We start from the raw sequence: 22,092 nt of genomic DNA, 5'->3' as shown, positions 1-22,092 counted from the left end.
TAAAGTGGTGTTACAACCGTACCCGAAAAAATAGTTACAACCGCTCCCTCCCATTCTCTTCGGAGAAAAAATCTGTAGCGAAGAAGAAAACAATCTTAAGATAAAACTAACAACACTACGTTACTTTTTAAGACTGATATTATATGAACAAAAAATACTTCAATTGTATACAATGACTTTTGTATCAAAATACAGAAAAGGTATAAAATTAATATAAGTCATTTTTAATAAACGTATACTCATGATTGGCTTCTTAGGGTAGATGAAAATACGTAGATATAAGATACATAAAGGTTAAAATTATATATATTTTTTAGATGGGTACAGAAATTACGCATTCGTTAATAATGCGGGTTATACATATGCAAGTCATCAGAAATTTTTTTTCCCTGCAGTTGATTATTCAATCGTATAAGGGGTTATTAATAAGCTCCTGTACCATATTTCAAGTAGAGAGAAAGTTATTGCATTTTTTTCCAGTAATATATATACCCTAAAAAAAAAAGAACTGAACATTTTTATTTTCTGTTTAAAACATCAAATAATTTTGTTAATCTTATTTTGAGGATTTGAATTTTTAATAAATAATATTAATAACTTAATAGTTGTTTTCAGAAAACCGGTCGTTAATTTTTGTTTTAAGTCTTTAGTGCGCGTACGTATATTTACATTGCAAAGTTGGCATTTGTCTTTTGGTATAGTGATGATAAAGTCAATGTTCTCAGTGGATTATTTCATTTATATCCAAGAGTTGTCAATTGTCTTTTAGAGTTAAATTTGTCCTATAGAGTGATCATTGCTTTTTTTCATAATTGAGCATTCTCACTTATGTGGTCGTTGGTAAAATTTTTTTTTGAAATCTTTGTTGTGGTTTTGTAATGATATTGTTGAGTTGTCATTTGTCTTTTTTGATTTTTTCAAAATGTAATGTACAATATTATTGCAGAAATACTTTACGTAAATAAATATATTGGAGACAGAAAAATAATGAACAAAAATAAAATTAAGTTTATGAAATTTTAAATTATTTGTGTTTTAGAAGAAAATCACGTGAGCTAACAATCATAAGCGAAAGTTTGATTAAAAATGAATATTGTCATCGATCTTAGATCATTCGATGCACTTAACTGAAGGCAAATATACTCGTTGTAGAAACTACGCATAACAGTTAAGTAAGAGTAGTGGTAAGTGGTGAATGCGCTGGTATCGTTCAGTATCGTTCTCTCTCGGATGAGGCCCTGAGTGAGTGCATGAACATAAACACACACGGTTATAACTATATGGAGAACAAACTGGTTGGTACTTGTGTGATCGGCGTGGCAGCGCTTATTTTTTTCTCCTCGACAGTAAAGCACCGATCACTGGTAGTAGTCTGTCTTAGTGCATAAACAGCATAAACGATTGTTTCATTCGTAGAGAAGCGCACGGCGCACGTGTGTTTGGTCTGGTTTGGTTGCTGCAACAACCAGGACTTGTAACCTACCCCTCTACACACACACTATACGAAAGAACTCCCTCCCCCTCTCCTCTTCCCTCCCTCGCACACCACTTTTACACATGCGGTTATTGTCCCCTCTAACCCCTCCTGCGTACCGCATGGTCTGATGCTCGCGCAGCTTTTCTCCCCTCCACACTCATGCAATACTCTGATTTCTCTCCGGTGGGGAGCACAACCAGATCCAACTGAGCTGTAGAATCTATTACCAAACTGAACCTCGAGGAGATTAAACGTATTTTTCGTTTGCGTTTCCAATTCTCAGTCGAGAATCTCCGGTTTCATCTGTTGCAAATGTGTAATTGATAGTCTCATGAAATAATAATAAAAAAAAAAAAAAAAAAACGAAACTGTGGTTCCTCTTGGAGTCTTGCTTGTGCATTTAAAGTGGTTATCTTTTGTAGACATTGTGCGCGATTCAGTGATTTACGCAAGTGAACTGCATCTCTTGGCATTTTTCGACAGTGATATGTGTGGAACATTTCCTCTTTTTTTTGGGTGATGAAAATTAACATCGAGCAGTGAATTGCGACAAGGGAAGAAAATTTATTCCATGAAATTTATTCCATTTGACGGATCCACCCTCTCGACGCTTCAGACGCCGATCACTAGAACTGGTAGAAAATTTCATAACAAGGTTCTCTGTCTCTCATTTGGGGGAGTAGTAAACCCTAAATCAACTGTCATGACAAGACGAAATTTTACTTCAAGGTAGATCAAAAGTGAAATTTACAAAAAGACATTTTCGATTTTTAACTTGAAAATATTGATCCACTTTATTAAACACAAATATGGCCATACCATTCGCATTGCCATCAGAAGATGAAGCTGAAACTCAGGGGCAACAGCTGGAACAACTTATGCTGGATCTGTACGGAGCTTTGCAACAGGTTCTTCGCAGTAGGAGCTTCCAACATCCTTCCAGAAATCGTAAGTACAAATAAGGCTAGAATTTTTTTTTTCAGTTTGATATTTTGAATATCCTAGGACTTTGGGATATCCTTATTATATCCTCAGGAATATCCTGAGGACTAATTTTGAATATCCTAGGACTTTGGGATATCCTTATTATATCCTCAGGATATGCGGATATCCCATGAGGAAGGCTGTTATCCAACTGAAACAAAATAATTTTTCCGTTGTATTGGAAAATGAAATAATATAAGTATTTGTCTCACTAAATGTTTCTACGGTGTTAAAAGATTAAATATTCTCTCTCATGACAAAATAAGAAATTGTAAAAAATTTTCTTAATACTCCAGAAGAAAAACAAAATTAAAAATTGAAGTGTCAATTTTAAATAAGAAGTGATTTGTACAAAGTTATACTTATGCGTATGTTGTGATTGTTGTTGCGTGCTTCATCAAAGAAAAAGTCACTTTTGTGGTCAGTGTGGTTTCAACAAAAAAAAAAAAAAATCGATTTTGTTTTATTTCGATGAAAAGGAACTGTTTGGTAAATAATTTTTTTTTTATTTCAATTTAACGAGTGTTATCAACATAGAAGTAAATATATGACTACTTTTTTAGTATTTGAATTTTTTTTTTCAATTTCACTTTAGTGTCAATTCGAAAACATTTTGAGTTTTTTTCCCCAAATCGTTTTTTTTTCGCGAAGTGCGTCCACATCGGGAGAACCACTTGACCGATTTGGCACAAATGGCGACACAATATACTCTCTCTCAACACTTGCTGTTACCGCACAAAACAATACTTTTTTTTTTTTTTTTTTTACTTTTTTAGTCTTTATTTAGGAAAATACTAAAAATAATATGATTTCTTTTGGAAAAATAAACGGTTTTTTTTGAATTATTGAGTTACTTTGCATTTCTTATTTTTTTCCGTGAAGTGTACAGGAACAAAGGCGCTTGTTTATGCCGATTCTTTTTCACATGTAACGCTGTTCTTAACAACAATAGTGTAAATAAATATAAATTCAATAATTTATCAACAAAATAATTTGTAATTAATCACATGAAAGTTAGCAAGAGAGTTATAATTTTTTTTCAATATTTTTTTTTTTTTTGCAGAAAGTATACAGCTTTTAATCACAAGGATCATTATGAGCATAAAGTAGAATATATAGCAATAATTTTAAAAAAATACTTTCAAAATTGAGTATAATGAAATATATAATAGGTTTTCAGTGTAATAAATATTTTGGAAGGGTAAAATATTGAAAGTGTCTGTGTTGTGCAGTGTTACAGTTAATTAGAGTAAATTTATAGTATAATTCAATAGTATCACTTCTATTTACAACATTCTTAAATTTTCTTCAAACATTTGATTGTAAGTTAAATTTGTTGGCTTGAAAATTCTTCTTTGGATATAATTTCTATAGCACATTATACATATATATGATACTACTCTTCACAAGTAAAATTTATTCGCTTTCATCTTATCTTTCTTATTATTATTATACAACTTTACAATTTATAAAATTTGTTAAATTTAATTAAAAATTTTTTTAAATAAAACTATTATTTATAACTTCTACGTTAATTTTATTTTATATTTTATACTAATTTTATGTTTTAACAACTAAATTAAAATATCTACATTTTAAACACCATACTCTACAGTTACATTGTACTTATCATTACAGATACTAAAATAAAAATTCACTGACGAAGGCACACATCAGTTACCGAAACGTATGAAATAAAGGAAAAGATTTTCTTCTTTTTTCAAAGAACCCTCATGCCAAAAAATGTATAAATACATTAAATTATACTAAGGGTTCAAGTAAAAAACATCATAATGCAATCGAATAATATACTTTAACTGCGTTGTAGATGATCTAGACGATAGGTACTATAAAAAATATGAATTGCAGAAGATAAGGCGAATCAATAAGGTTGTTTATAAGTCCAAATAAAAATTTGAATTTAATAATTTAAATTTAAGTTAAACGTAAACTTTATTGCAGAATTATTAATTATTTTAAATTTCATTTTTCAAAGTTATTCAAAAGATATTACAATTACTTTTATGCTCATCATTTTTTTTTAGTAATTTAGTATTTTATTGAAACGTCACTACCCAAGCAGCACGGTATATCCCCTGAATATCCCTTGAATACCACCGTGGAATATTCTCATGATCTTCCAGGAAAATCAAAATTTCCGCATCATGGGAATATTCCACAGTGACATTCAGAGTATATTCCACTGACATTGAGGGTAATATTAAAAGAATATTCCAGTGATATTGAGGGAATATTCCACGGTTTTATTGAATTTTTTTTTAAGTGTTGAAATAATAGAAATGTGTTATAAATTATTGTTATTTGAATAAGCAGGAGGATTAAAAACACATTTTAAAAAAAAATTCAATGTAACCGTGGAATATTCCCTCAATATCACTGGAATATTTCCACAATATCACCTGAATATCCCTTTAATGTCACTGGAATATTCCATGAATGTCACCGAGGAATATTCCCTCAATGTCACTGGAATATACGCTGAATGTCACTATGGAATATTCCCATGATGCGGACATTTTGATTTTCCTAGAAGATCATGAGAATATTCCACTGTGGTATTCAACGGATATTCAGGGAATATACCGTGCTGCTTGGGTATATGACAGTTTATTAGAAAATAGAAAATTCACTTTTTTTAAATTTTTTAATGTGTACAAAATTTTTGCCTATCGCATATATAATTCAAAATAGTTTATTTATATCGAACATGACAATGTTTTTGATAAAATGTCTATAAGAAAAAGGTTTATTATATTGTTTTTAAGTTAAAGTAGCACTTTTATGTGTGAATCTAAAAAAACGTAATCTATTTTAATTTTAAGAAGCGTAGTGCATAAAAAGTGCGCGTATATGATAAAAATGATGTAAAAATATATTAATCTAAAACTTTTTTTTCATGTTTGGAAAATCAGGAAACATAAGAATTTTTTGGAACATTGAATCATAAAATAACTTTTATTTTTTAGTTAAATTTTAATAATACGATAGAACTTGAAACTAAATAAAAAACTAAAAATAGATTTTATAATTTAACCAACTATAGTTTTATAGACTTTGAAAAACTTTTAAGCTAACATATATTATGCGTTTTAAATTAAAATAATTTTTTTATATATATATGTTACGCTTTACGGTGAAAGAGACCTTAGCTGTGTTTTCATAGCAAAAAAATTTATCTGTGGTTATTAATTTTGATAGATCCGATAGCAAACATCAGTTATCATCTGTAAGTAATTCCTTTTTTCCGTTTGAATTTAATTTAACATTAGTAGTTTTTATTATTATTTATTTATTTATTATTTTTTATTATTTTTACTCCAAAAATCACAAACGTAACTTAAAATTTTTTGTCCTTTTCACTGTAAAGCATCATTAAAAAACGATTTTGAAAGTTTTAATAATCAAGAAATGTTTTAAAATTAGTTGAAACTTATTAACAAAGTTATAATGTTTAAAAGTCTCGGAATTTTATTATTTTTTGAATACATAGAACAAAGTACATATATTGATCAATAGATAGTTATTTAGAATTTTTTTTTGGGTAGTTGTTTGTCTATTAATACGTAAAAGACTGGAATTGGCTTTGCTGTATTGCAAAGTTTAATAGAGAGAATGTTATTATAGCAGAAATTGTTTGTATCATCAGAACGCGAAGCGAATTTCTATTGCGGAATTGCGCACCATGCAACATGCGCATGAATTCAATGCGAGTCCATATATACATGTATATATATATATATATATATATACATATGCACAAGCTATCTGACCGATTCAAGAAAGACACATAAAATACCATAATTTATATTTCTAGCGAAATAAAATGTACTTTTATGAGGGTGCTTTGGGGGAAAAGAGTCGAATAACAGATGTAGTGTGCAACTGTGGGTGTAGGAGTCATGAGTATTATCGTAGACGATGTCCGGCCATGACCCTGCTCGCTAGTTGAGTCTTCTTTAAGCAAAGATGGCGAATAAGAAGGCGAAGAAACACAGAAGCAGCAAAGGCAAATTTTAACATATTATTTAAACACGATTTTTTAAAGTGCCATGTAACGAATTACATTATCGAAAAATCTTATTTCTTATGTGAATTCAAGTAAATAATTATATATATACACGCTGTCCATTAATTTAATACTTTCACATTTCGTATTATGAAATTGCATCTGCGACGGAGTAGTTGGATGCTCCCTCTCATATAAAGCGCAAAATCAAAAATAATACGAGGATCACAATTAGTGAATTTTATACTCTAAAATACCTCAAAGATTTCATTTCAAAAATGACAATTCTAAATAATTTATCAGAACAAAGAAAAAGAATATATTTGTTTGATTCATCAAATCATCATATTGGATTCCGCAGAACACATAGAAAAACTTACAAAAGATACAAGTATATCATTTAGACTAACGTATAATCTTAATATATATAAAAGATTTATTTTACTACGCAACAAGAATTTGCTTCCTCCAATTGCAGCAAAGTTTTACAGAGTTTGTGAATGTGAAAGCATGCAATCGATTATATATGTATAGTGACGATATTCTCCGAGTAGTATTGAGAAAATTATACCGCGTGTAAGTATAAGAAAAGAGAGGGAGAGAGAGAGAGAGAGAAGGTACACATAGGCTCCATAAAGTATTAATGCACTCAGTCAATATGGATTACAGTTTTATTCAATGTTTAGTCACTGGTAAACCCGGGGAGTGTCGAAGACAAATGTATCGAACTCATAACTGTGAATAAACAATTTTTCCTATATAAAAGAAATTTTCGTTTTTTTCAGATATGTTAAAAATTTTATAGGGATTGTACTACAATTTTAAATATTTAAATTTAAAGCTTATGGAAACTAAATTAATTTTCTTAAAAAAGATAATTTACAAATTGGTATATCACAAATAAATCTGTAAGATCAGTTTTTCAAATTATTCAATTTAGCAAAGACAATAGTTTATAACTAAGATCCCATATCTTTGTCTGATATAGTTTAATTCTGACAATTTGAGAAGAAGAGAGATAATTTGTTACTGCGTAAATCTAAAATGATTTATATTAATAGAAGAAATTATTGAATGACCCAGACGAATGTTGTCGAAAATAGACGAAATTAATTTATGACGAGTCAGTACTCTCGTAACTGACAACCTATCAACACTAGACTTTATGAATAGCAATTACTATTGTGGAGTGATAATACCTTTCAAATAACAATTTTTATCGTGCGTAATTTATATATAAGTACTTTTGTGAATAAAATTAGAGTAGCTTTATAATTTTTAATTTACTTAATTTTCATCAGGCGATAAAAAATATTATTTTACAAAAATGCTAATCGCGATGACAATAATTATAATTTATCTGATATACACATTTTCGTTGACAGAAAATTAAACACAAAGATTTGAATAACGCTAAAGCTAATATTATATATTATATTATATTATAAAATTGGGCAAAAGCAAAAACAAAACCTGCAGATCGCAAATTATGAATGTGCAACGAATTCATCGCACATTCATAGTAAGTGAAAAAAGTGTGGAAAATAAATGAAAATTACTGTTGAATTGAATAAATGATCGCAAACCATGAATGTGCGATGAATTTGTCGCACATTCATAATTTTCGATCCACCAGGGAAACAAAGATTTTTAATTATACTAATGTTGTATACAAATTGAACTGTCAGTGTCTGCGACATATTCATAGAACAAACAAAAATATAATTAAAAACACATAGAGGTGAACACCAAAAAATTTTGTGAAAATTCTGAATCAGTCTTCGATCAATAATAAGAGTGCTTTTTTGGAATTTTGTTTATTTAAATTGTTTTTATTAATTTGATTTTATTTATTAATAAATAATAGCGTTAAATGTCGTTAACCTTGCACTTTGACGAAAAATTTGAATTTTTATTCTACTTCACTGAATTTACTATAAATTTCGTTATAATTTAAGATTACATCATCTACAAAGAAAATATCAAAAGTGTTTTTTTTTTTTTTAAGAACTAATACTATAAAGTTAATTGTTTTAATTTTTTTCATATTTTTAAACATTTCTCATTATGCTTTAATTATTTGCGCTTTCACTCTCTTTACAATTTACAAAGTGGTTTTATAAATATTCCTTTGATAAATTATTGCATAAGCGAAAGTAACGCGAAATTCACTACTATATATTTCTCACACTTTCTTTCTCACATCTTATTTTTCTGAATATACTCAATAATTATCAATTCTCATTTCTCACTTTGTCTTATTTCTATAAAAAGGTAACTTTTCAATGTAGAAAAAAATTCACTTTTACTATTCAATAATTATAGTACCTACAATAAAAATAATAATAATAATAATAATAATAATAATAATATAATTTATATAAAATGCGTATTCATGTAAATATAATCTTGTATAGTAAAATTGAATATTTCCAATAATATATATTGAATAATAATAGAAATATTGAATAAAATTTCCAATGGGATAAATTTAATCAATGAATGCAAAAATATAATTGTTAAAAAATTTGCTTTTATTTTCTTACTATTTGAATATAATTATTTACGAAATAAGTTATTCATGAATTTCCCTTTCACGATTATCTGTATAGAAAGGAGTGGGGCTAAATGATATACTGCATAAATTTTCTGTAATATCTTTTGAACTGTAATAGTTACAGCTTATATAGATTGTGGTCTGGGGTCAGTATGAAATGTATAAGATTAAGTGACAATTGGGCTAAAACTTTCGTGTTAATTATGGTATATTTTGAGCATAGCGTTTTGAAAAAATCTTCTTGTTCTTGAAATTATCAACTTTTTCTTCTTTTTTTCTCAGGACATAATCAGAATAGTGAATTTTTGTACCTAATTTGTGTATTCTTTAAAAAAAATCTATCTTTGAGTTTTACCAGCGAAACAATTGTGCTAACCTAAATCTGTGAAACTGATACAATTTTTTTGAGTCAACCAGTAGCTAAAAACTTTATTTAAGTGAATGTATAGCTTCAAATTGCTATTCGTAATCCCATTCCTGAATACTTCCTTTATCATCCTAATTATACAAATTCGATTTTTCTTCGTAGCATATTTTATCCGCACCCTCATAACAAAAGGATATCCCTAGGATATCCATATCAATGGTCGATATCCTAGAATGGTCCCCAGGATATCTTGGGATATCCAAACCGCCGGTCTGTGGGACATCAACAGGATATCCACAGGATATCCCTAAGACATTCACAAAATATCTATTGGATATTATATCGCAGGATATCCTTAGGATGTCCGTGGGATATTCTTAGGATATTCACGGGATATTTAATATCTCAACATATATTTTTAAAGATTAAAATTGTTAAGCTAATATAATGAATAATAATATAATAAAAACAAAAATCTTATGAGCTTCTAATTTATTTTAAATGAAGATTTGGCAATATTAAGCATATGAATAAAGGAATGAATCACGAATGAGAAAAAAATTAGTTAATAATGTTTCAAATTAAACAACTTTCTCGAAAAACAAGTTGCATTTTATTTTATTTATATAAAATTTAATTCACAGAATATTCTCACTCGTAGTCTCATAATGACTTTAAAAACAATATCCTGAGAATATCTTCTTGACATCCAGAAGATATACTGAGAATATCCTGAAAATATCTGTGGGATATCCTGACGATATCTATGGGATATCTGGAGGACATTTATGGATATCCTTTGGATATCCAAACCGCCGATTTTTTGGATATCCTTAAGAGATCCTTTTGATATCCATAGGACATCCCTAGGATATCTGCGGGATATTATCAATATATCCCATGATATCTTGTGTTATTAGGGCAGTGCCTCTACTGAGAAAATTCGGAATTAAGTATAACGTTATACGTTATGTTAACGTATATTGTGTACATGGAGTAAATATATTTTCATAATTTCGTTGTACAGTGTATATTTATTATTTTATTTCAAATTATCTTTCTAACATTAAAAGATAAAAACGTATTGTTGGAACACTTAAAAAATAATTTTATATGAAAAATGTATGGAATAGAAATATAATGTAAATGTTCGTGATTTTTTTTTTATTTTTGAGTACTCTTATTTTTGCCTATATAGTTTATATATAAAAAATATTAAATCATGTAATTTCATTGCGCTTATGGAAATTCAACATTTCTTCCTCGTGGTTAAACTCAAAAAAGAAAGAAATATATAACTCAAGTTGAGAAGTAATAAATGTATGTGTATATATAAATAATAGCGGGTTACCAATAAATGATTGTGCAGTGATGCATATAGGACGATGCATATTGAATTCAGAAAATCGTATTACTTCACCGGAAATGTAGGGTATTGGAAATACGGTAGGGAAGAAAGTTTCCGATTCAATTTTCCATGCGCATGATGGTAGCAAATAAGGAAGAACGCTGAAATCATGTTGGCGATGTGAATTTAGAGGTAGGCAATGCAATATAAAACCTTAAGCGAAATGATATTATTGACTAAGTTTTTATATGAAATTACCAATATGTTTCAACAAATAACAAATTTTATTGAAAATTTCTTCCAATTTTTATTTCTTTGTCAGAATACTCCATACTAAAATTCTGAAAGTGTAGTTATAATTAAATTAAAAACAGTTGCATTAACTGTAAAGTATTTTTTCATATGGATTTCAAAATTTATTGTTTTTTTATTTTATTTCGATAAAAATTTTGATTTTAGAAAGAAAAAAATTTAATACAATTTTGACAACTGTGTAATTTGAATTGGGATGATGGTGGCGTATCAAATTGAACCAATACGCTTCTTACGGGGTTCACTTTTATTGTGTTCCGAATATTGGGATACGCTAGAGTAAATGTATCAATTACTGCGGTTTGATATCCAAAACCAATTTTGAAGTTCAAAAAAATATAAAAGTGAGGGGTAAACAACTCGTGTACACTTGTAATAGCAATATCGTATAAATACAATAATTTTTGAAATCATTCTTAAATTTTATATAAATAGCAAATAAATATTACTAATTATAAATATTACATATTTTAAGATATGTTTAAGTTAAAAAAATAATTATAAAAAAAAATTTTGGAAGTGACAAATTCTGAAGGTCAGTGTTTATTGAAGGTAAATATAGAGGGAAAATCAACAAATTAATTAAAACCACAGGTTAAACAGCGCATCTCTCAATTAACAATAAATACATATTTGATAAACATTAATTAATAACAAATATCGACATTGTAGTGAATTATGAATTTCATTGTGATATTTAATCAGACTTTTCATCGAAAATATATTTTCAGAATTGATGCATAAAAGTTGATAATTTATATATATATGCAATTGGCAGCTGTGGATGAGAGAGAGAGAGAGAGATGAATTAAAAATTTCTTGTATATGTAGTATATATACAAAAAGCACATTGTTTTAAATTGTTGCCTACAGTTATTTCATATATTTATTTTCATTACATGATAGATCGCTGTATTAGATTTGCAAGTGATCAAAAGCAATTGAAATTGAAATGTAATTTCGACCTTTGACTCTAGATGTGGATGTGCGACGCGTTACAAAACAGCTAGGTACAAAGGATAAGTAATTACCATTGCACGATTACAAAGGGAAATTTACAATTGCAGAATATTGCACATTAGCATTGTAATTAAATAACACTTCACTTCTGCTTAGTTTTAGCCCAGTACGTTTCACACTTTCAGTTTGTATGTATGTAATTAATAAGAACTCGTCTCTCTCTCATCAGTAGCGGACAATCGAATCGTTATATCATTTTCTTAAATCTTTGAAAATAATTTTGCTTTGATTTTACATTAATAATGAAAAAAAAATGATTGGTAATTAATAATGTCATAACATAACCTCAAACCTCATGATATTGTAAACATTATTTTTTTATTCTCACACCGATTGTAAATTTACGAATTTTAAGTGCCAAAAGAGGAATTACGAGTAGCAGTGCTGTTAAATAAATTTAATTTAACTTTAAGGAAAAGAAAACTTTTTTTTACAAATTGCGAATTCCCAAACTAATTTGTCGCACATTCACAGTAAGTGGAAATAGTGTAGAAAATAAATGAAAATATAAATTGAATTGATTTTTGCATTAAATTAAGTTGCAATTAAAAAAATATTAATCATTAAAATGAATTATGATTTTCTTAAATTAGTCAACAAGGGAAGAAGTACTGTTATGTGCGACGAATTCATCGCACATTCATAGTAAGTGAAAATAGTGTGGAAAATAATTGAAAATTACTGTTGAATTGAATAAATTATTGCAAACTATGAATGTGCGATGAATTCGTTGCACATTCATAATTTTCGATCCGCCAAGGATTCGCAAACGAATTTGTCGCACATTCATAGTGAGTGGAAATAATGTAAAAAATAAATGAAAATATACATTGAATTGATTAAATAAATTATTGAATGATTAGTTTTTCCTTTTTTCTTATTTAATTAAGTTGAATTTATTAAATTATTATTAATTATTATTCTCATAGAAAAGTGTTTAAATTGAATGAAAACTGAGAAATTATTTTAAAAATATTTACAGAACATATGTAATTGTTACCAATCCGTCGCACATTGATAGTGAGTGGAAATAATGTGGGAAATAAATGAAAATTAATTTTAAATTGAATAAATGATGATTATTTTTTGCATTTTTTTGTGTTAAATTAAATTGTAATTAATAATAATTAAAGTGAACGATGTTTATCAGTGAATTTAAGAACCTCAGACTTTATATTAGTTTTAATAGTAAAAAAGTGTTTAAATTGTATAGAACATTATTTAATTCTTTATTTATACTAGACAGTACTGTTAGTAATTGTCAGAAATTTTAAAATCGCACATTCGTCGCACATTCATTGTGAATGGAAATAATGTGGAAAATGAGTTTAAATTGATGAAAATTAATATTAATTCAATTAATTCAACAGTAATTTTTATTAATTTTCCACATTATTTCCATTCACAATGAATGTGCGACGAATGTGCGATTTTAAAATCTCTGACAATTACTAACAGTACTGTCTGGTATAAATAAAGAATTAAATAATTTCTTTCATTATATTAAAAGCGATAAAAAAATTGAAAAAAGTGTAGGTTAGATCATTAAACACTTGTCAGAAGTATGATTTATAATTTTAATTCATGTATTTAATGATCGAAATAATTCTTTCTTATTGGTTTAATTTCTTTTGAATGTCAGGGTTACATTACATACTATCTAATAACAATATTTAATTTAAAAAATATTACGTTAATTCTAGTATAAAAATAATTTTTAAAATGAAAATATATTTGAACATAATAAAAACAGTAAAAATGGTTAATAAATTAATACACATGTGCAGTGACTAATATGTACATATAGATGCTTGTTGAGATTCACGAGCAATAAGTACTGAGGCATGGATGGTAATACGCGTGTCGTGAAGCACTTTTACTCTGCTCGTGCACTCAACAACATATATTCTCACTTGTATTAGAGCGCTGCAGTTCTTGTGGCCTTGAGATAGGTTCTTTGTGTAGTTCAGCATGCTTTAAACCGCATGTTAAAATACATATATATACATTTGCGATCGTTCACGTACGCAGTGACAATGCTAAACACATTGCGTTTTATTCAACATCGCACTGTATTTTAAATATGACAACAGATAATCAGTTGTCATATTTTTTTTACAGTTGAAAAACTCTCAATGATGTTTTAAATATATGCGCATAAATACATTTTAAAGTAAATTCAGTATATATAATGTTAAAAATGTAATTTAATTCTTACGATGTATCTCAATCAATAAGATTTTTATTATTAAAAAATATATGTTATTCTTTTTAATGACAGCTTCAAACATACATAAATGTATAAAACTTTCTCTAGGTATAAAAAATTATTGTTTTGACAATAAAATGAATCTTACATAAATTGTAGAAATAATAAATTAAAGAAAGTGAGCTCATTCTTCGAAAATGCGTTATTGATATACTCATGCTTCTCATACTTTAATGTACTATTGTTGTTTTTTTTTCTTTCTTTTGTCTGCTATATGAAGAGAAGGGCATAATAGATTATAGTCTCATAAAAGTAGTATCTACTTAACAAAATCGTTAATTAAGAATGCGGACGACTTATGGAAGTAGTCTTATGGAAAATTACGGATATCCTAATTTTTTTTGGACAAAATGATATCCCTAGGACGTCCGTAGGACATGCTGAATATCCGGATACAATAACTAACTAAAAGCAGAAATATTTCAGTGAAATAAGTATAGTGAATTTTAGTTAAAATTCAATTTAATTAAATTGCATATTGTTAGAGTTTTATTGACAAAAAAGAATCCCTAACAGCAACGGATTTTACAGGATGTCCCAGGGAAGTACTAACCGTAACCGGAAATTAGGATATCTGTGCACTCAGAAAAAAATTCGTTTGAAGCAACCAAATTTTGGTTAAATAAACAAAATAAATGCATTGATATACAGTTAACCAAACATTTGGTTGCATAAACCAAACGTTTATTTAGCTCAATCAAATTGTTTCTTTGTTCAAAAAATTTATTAAAATAAACCAAACAGTTATTTAGATCAAATAAATATTTATTTGAATTAAACAAATTTTGTTTGAACTAACCAAAAAATTGGGTAAATATAAAAAAATGGTACATTTGGTTCAAACATATCTTTTTTCTGAGTGTGGGATGTTCTCAGGATATTTATGAATATCTCTGGGACATCCAATGGATATACTAATTTCCGGGTATCCCTAAAACGTCCATGAAATATCCTAAATATCCGGATGCTGTTAAGAATGCAATTCTAGTTAACCCTCACAGCACCGGATATTTAAGGATATTCCTTGGACATCCTCAGGATATTCTAAGGATGTACAAACCGCCGGAAGCAAATTAATATTTAAAAATGTACCATTACCCTCTGAAAAGTGATGCTACATCAAAGCAAATGTAACTTTCTTCACGTTTTTGAAAGTAGAAAATGACACTGAGGCTAATGTACTGAAAAAAAATGTCAATAGTGATTTAAGTTGTTGTGAATAACAAAATTTATTCTTTTTCAAGATGTTTAAGAATCTAATGAATGGAAGATCTAATTTTGTTATTGAAAAGTGTTGAAGAATTATAATAATCCCAAGAAATCCGGTTTCTAGTTTATAAGAAAATTTGTGCACAGATATTAATTTCTTAATTTTCCAGACATCGGGAAACCACTTTAAGGTTTAATTTTTTAAATGCTTCCAAATATTAAAATTATAATTTTAATATTTGCAACCTTAAAATTTAGATAAAATTTTAATAATTATTAAAATTTTATCATAATTTGAAGGTTATGTTCGTTTCTTGGTTAAGAAAATTCAAGGTTATGTTTGTCGGACATAGTCTTGAACCCAACAGTCCCTTGACCTATGTCCTTGAATTGAGGTTATGTTTGAACTAAGGTCTTGAATCCTGAAAACCTATGCTCTAAAATTTTGAAGTTATGTTTGTACTGTAGACCTAGGACCTTAAATTTTGAGGTTATTTTCGTTTTAATACCAAAATGTAGGTAGATATATATGGGTCATTCCACGTCAATTCGCTGCTGGGTTTGACATTAAAATCAGAACTAAAATAGGTATATATATATATGGGTCATTCCATATCAAGTGTAACCAACCTAAGATATATAATATATATTTAATTTTATTTTATTATCACTTTTAATACTTAAAAATTAGAATTGATTTGACTGTTTATTTAAAGTTAGACAGACTGAAAATTCGCACCTGGGAACGTGTAAATGAATATGAATTTTCTGCAGGGATAATAGCATTAACGAACTGTATTACGCTAACGTACAAAAGGATCGATGTGACTCATGTATTCGCATATGCTACCACGTTAACAGTCTTCGTAGTAAAAAGGCTTTGTGCATACATATATGTGTATACAAATGTGTGTAATATACACAATGCACACGTAAATTTCAAGTGCATGTGGATGTATGCCACGTGCGCATTGCAGTTTTTGGTTCGCTTCACTATACAAGTCTATAATATGTTATATGGTCAAATAACTTTTTACGCTCGGTAGTTGCGTACTATTTTTTCTTTTCAATAAGTTTGAACCTTTTTTTTTTACTATACTTTACTGACAAAATTATGGGTAGTATTTTATTTTTTCGTTAAAATGTTTGTTAAATTATTTTTTTTAAACTTATATAAGTGTCGAAAATTCATTTACCAAAAACATCAAAAAGAAGGTTAAAATGAAATAAAATGCTGTTTAAATATTACACGTATAAGGTATGTGTCATAAACACTTAGTTTTTATGTACGAGGGACATCAAAAAACGTCTTAAAAATTCATTTTACTTTTATGATAAATTTCACACAGAAACGGAAACTGAAGCTAAAAATAAAAATTGTTTGCAAAAAAAATAATTATTTGCGGAATAAATTATTTTTAATAAAAAATAAAATTTATTTATAATTATTTATGCATAATGTCTTCTAATATAAAAAATATTAATATTTTAACAATCTGACAATCTCACAAATTTATTGCTATTTCACTTGTTTCACCATCAATGCTTCATTAGCATAAATAAATAAGACGTTATGCTTTTACACTTATAACGCAATATTATCCATATAGTAACGTATATACTTTTATATCCATTCTCTTACGAGTACATTACGGTTGTTGACATCTCTCTCGAAGAATAATACAGAAATTATTATTTTCATGACAATTTTTATAATAAAAAATTTTTTCTCTAATTAAAAATTTATAAGTTTTTTGATAGTTCAGATCTTAAAAGTTTGGGAAGAAAATATTTTCAGCTGTGCGTAAACAATTTTTTATCAGCTATACTATTTCTATTTCTCTAAATCTGAATTAAAAAAAACAAGTGGTCAGTAATAAGAATAAATGAAAAACAAAATTGTAGTAAAGATTTATCCATATTTACAGTCGGTATAGAATAATAAATAAGATAATATACGCGTTAATAGAAGAGAGTGACTTATGACATTTTATCGGAAAAGTGCGAAAGTGTTTTCTTCGGAAATGCCTACGTAAACATGTACATTTTGCAAGCTTAGAAAAGTGGTTTCATCGGATTGGACTTCATGATAGTATATAGTTGATCGAATATAGGTGACGATGTGGTAAACCTCGTTGCACAAGTGAAAGAGTTGCGCGCGGACTCAAAATGTCAAGGATGCCACCACGTGCAAGTACGTAACAGACAATGATACCTGGAGGCGCATAGGGAATTGTTATTTTGTCACACACGCCCCGCGTGCGAATAATAGACAGTATAAATAATATTATGTCCACATTTAAAAAAAAAAAAAAATTACTATATAAGTATACTTACCAAGATCCAATATTTTTTTTCCCTGTTATAAGCTTTGTGACATTAATATATCCATAAACAACAACAAAAGGATATTCTTGATATTTCTGATAAAAAATTGTAATGAATCGCAAACTATGAATGTGCAACTAATTTGTCGCACATTTGAAGTAGATGAAAATAATATGAAAAATGAATTTTTGGTGTTAAATTAACACTATTTTTTTGTCTTGGAAAGATGTAAATGTGATATTACAATTATTTTGTTATTGCACAATAAAATAGTAATTTTTAAAAACAATTTCTACTTGTAAAATAGATGACGAGTGCATTAAGCTTAATCAAGCTTAATTAAGGCTTCGCTAGTGTGTTAGTTGATACTAGATGGGAGAGTAGAAGCAAAGCCGTTCTAAGCTAAAATGTATAATACTGTTTGAAGCTTACTAGATATCAAGCTCAGTTCAAGATTGATGCACACGTTTGAATCAACCTTGAGAAAGTCTGATTCAGCTCGTTCAATCATACTCACATTGTAATTTATAGAAGGTTAATCAATGAATATAACGCAAATAGTAGTAATAATAATAATAATAATAATAAAATAATAATAATAAGTAACAATTTTATAAATGTGTAAAACTTTACTTTATTTTTTTTAATTTAAAAAAGTTTTGACCTTAAATATAACTTATTGATTGAATGAAATTTTTTAACTATTAGAATCTAGAAGATAATTGTCTTCTAGATATAATTTAGTTTCTATAATAATATAGAATAATATAGAATAGATTCTATAATAGTTATAGAGAGTGAAAAGTGTTTGTTTTGAAAACCAACAGATGGCGCGCTCGCGCTATCGGTACTGCGTTGCTCTGACGGTATTTGTTACATAAATTAATAAATCTATTTCTATATTTCTAATATTTTCTTTGAAAATAAAAATATAATAAATATATTCGATATTATAGTTCGATTTACGTGTTTAGATTATTATTCCTAATTGTTTCATTTTACAAAATAAAATTATAATATAAAGATAAATTGCGGTTAATGTAGTGAATGTGAACTGTTTGACTTATAAAATATTAAAGAAATAAGTATATTTAGATGATATACTCATTTTTATAATTTTCAATATTGTCATGTTAGCACTAATAAAAGGTGGAAATTTTCAAACTTGCACAAACCTCGCCTCAATGTTTCTCTACAATATTTGATTAATGATTTATTTTATATTAAAATAGGGCATACTTTAATTATTGATTATATAAAACTAATAAAAACAATTATATTTATAAAGAAACTTCTTTTATTACTAACACAACTATTTCAAAGGAAGCCTCTATAACCGCAACAAAGAATCACCACATTGTGGTCTCGTGATTCAAGGCTACAATACTGATTTTCTCCCTCGTTGAATTCATACTTTTCTAGAAAACAGAATTATAATAATTACTGATAATTTCAATAGTTTTTTAATTTATATGTGTGTATGTGTCTATGATTGTTGCGATTTACTATGTAAAAAAAATTAATTTGTCGCACGATCTACAGACTGCGTAGTTTTATTTAAAAAATTCTTCAAATAAAAGTTTTAAGTATTTATTTATCTACATACTCTTAACCGAATTTTTAAATTATTTTTCTGTTTTTTTTTTAAATAAACTTGTAATTTAATGTTTATAATAAAATTCAGTTAGATTTATAGAATAATTAATTTTGAGTCTGAACATAACTTCCCTAGCCCTCTAAAAATTTAACTACATTTTTTTTAAAGCAATACCAAAATTCTAGTATTATTACTATAATTGAGAGAACTTCCTTAAATGTCTAGTATAATGATAATGAGTCTGGTGTTGTTTATAGAAAATTGGAATGATATAAATAATAATAATCTTATAAAATTTCTATATCTAATTAGTAAAAAGGGATCTGCGGAATTCAGCACTGTCAACGGGACTTTTAATCTAATTTAGTTTTTTTTGTTTCACCTCTTATCGCGAGGTCATACGTCGTGGTTATCGAGTTTTTTCGCATCCTTACAAATGCAATCATCATTTATGTAAAAAAAAAAACGTACAGATATGGTCTAATTTTGTTCCTATATCGATAAACTTATCGCTAATAAGATAAATTAATCTTTTCACTTATAAAGTATTTCCTTAGAGAAGTGATTTAAAGTCCGATATTTTTTTATTATTTATCTACTATAAACTACGCATCAACTTTATTTCTTGTTTACCTAAAATTGAGTAGTTATATGTTATTTTTTTTGTCTAATTTCAGATCGGTTACCACGTCGATCAGGTGACATCCCTGGATCTCGAGAGCGTTCTATTGTTCTGGTGGATTCCGATTTATCACGATTGCCACTGCCAGACTTAGTGCTCTCAGCTGTGGAACAACTTCCAGCACCAACGCCTCAAGTAACTGTCTCGGCACCAAACAGTCCAACACGAGATGCAGCATTTCAATTTCCAGAATGTAATGCTCCAGTACCAAGTCCACGACCAAAACCAAGAAGACGTCGATTAACATCCGAAAGTGCAATCCCTGACAAAGGTCCATCGGATTCCAAAAAATGCAATAGTTCTTGCTGTTCAGGTCACTTAAACTTATGTACAACGCTCAAAGAGAGGGAATGGGTCACAGTTGGCGCTAATCTCAGAAACATCGCTGATGACTTTCATGCAGCCAGAACCAAGGTATTCGGGGTTTTTTTTTTATTACAAAGTACAAATGGGCAAAAAGTTGATTTTACGAGAGAACCTTTTCGATTTTTTCATAATCTAATTATTATTAGATGTTATTTGCACATTAGGAAAGATATGGTACGTAATGACCAAAAAGTAGTTTATTTAAGGTAGTAAGTTACTTTTATTTCCTAAGTTGTTTGTCTGGAGTAATTTCCGGTTTCATAGTTAAACTGTAACAGTTTTGTATCTGATACTTTGCATTCCATTTACTGCGTAGGTTTCCATTATTAGTTTGTAAACACCCTTTGCTCACATTAAGTGGGAAGGCCCTTTAACAAATGCAAGCACGCACGAACCAAGTAGTATTCTGCAAATGACGTTGGAACACGAAACTGCCTCTCACTCTCATTCTCTATAGTAAAATCTAAGTACAAAGTACAAAGCAGTAACGAGCTCAACGACGTCCCGCGGGGTCTGACACTAAAGTAAACCTTGCAACTTTTCACTTTGCCATTCGTACTTCGCAATTCCATTTATACCGTCTTTTTTTATATGTGTTATTAAATAAAGATTCTTTCTACCCTTTTAAAATCGAACAATAAATAAAATAGGCAATAACTGATATATAGTCAATAATATCCCCGCAAAATAAGTTCAATATTACTTAAACGTAGGAACATAGTTTTCTGAAAATAATGACCAATTTTCCATTTTATTTCAATCAGCAAATTAACGAGTTCTCCAATCATAACAATTTAAATTAAAAAAACGTCTAGTTCTAAATTTCGTTTACGATGTTCGACGTTGGATAATAATCTACAATTCAGATGGGACACGAACTTGGACGAGTAAGCGCAAGTTTAGTTATCGCACTTCCCTGATCCCTCGAGTACAATAAATATCAGCCCTACTTGTCTCACTAAGACATCAAATATAGCCTTCGATACAAGTCCCGTGGTAGCTCTCGCACTTTATCAAAATCGTTATCTACGTCTCTTGTGTTCAATGACCTGATCGAATTACATTAATAATCCGTGTTAATAAATCTTATATTGATAATTGACATATTAATTATTTTATTTTCATTTATCTGATTCATCAATCCTTTAACTTGAAGTTCTTCTGAGATGGAGGAATTAAGAGTATAGCAGACCTAGCGAATTGCAAACAAAAGATGAATTTGTCGCACATTCACAGTCAATGGAAATAATGCGGAAAATGAATAAAAAATTGATGATTTGATTAAAATTAACAGTGATAAAAAATTGTTTTAAATTATTTTTATATTACTAATTGGATTCCATTAATTGATTCCGAGAGTTTGATAAAAAAAAATGGTTGTTGGTAAAAATTTTGGCAAAAACCTAATTGGATTTTTTTCTTTTTGGTAAAAATTTTTTGGGAATGCATTATTTTGGAAAAAATAGTCCTCGGAACTGGTAGATTGGGAAAAGTGACCAACAATCGGAAACAAAACTTAGCTTTAATGAAATTAGCAAAAATTAACATA

General features: G+C 28.3%; 1 protein-coding gene across 1 annotated transcript in view; it reads left to right on the top strand.

The window, feature by feature from the left end:
* The first annotated feature begins 1,664 nt into the window (after window positions 1–1,664).
* LOC127287991 (uncharacterized) overlaps window positions 1,665–22,092 on the top strand; it is a 34,027-nt gene continuing 13,599 nt past the window's right edge. The window contains exons 1-2 of the mRNA XM_051315162.1: window positions 1,665–2,425; window positions 20,173–20,591. Of these exons, the coding sequence (XP_051171119.1) occupies window positions 2,287–2,425; window positions 20,173–20,591 (558 nt within the window). The 5' untranslated portion in view covers window positions 1,665–2,286. The remainder of the gene's footprint in view (window positions 2,426–20,172; window positions 20,592–22,092) is intronic.

Source organism: Leptopilina boulardi, unplaced genomic scaffold (assembly GCF_019393585.1).
Source record: "Leptopilina boulardi isolate dan_hultmark-lab unplaced genomic scaffold, ZJU_Lbou_2.1 LbouV2_38, whole genome shotgun sequence".
NCBI lineage: Eukaryota > Metazoa > Arthropoda > Insecta > Hymenoptera > Figitidae > Leptopilina > Leptopilina boulardi.
The sequence above is the reverse complement of the archived record's forward strand: the minus strand, read 5'-3'. Positions and strand labels throughout refer to the sequence as shown.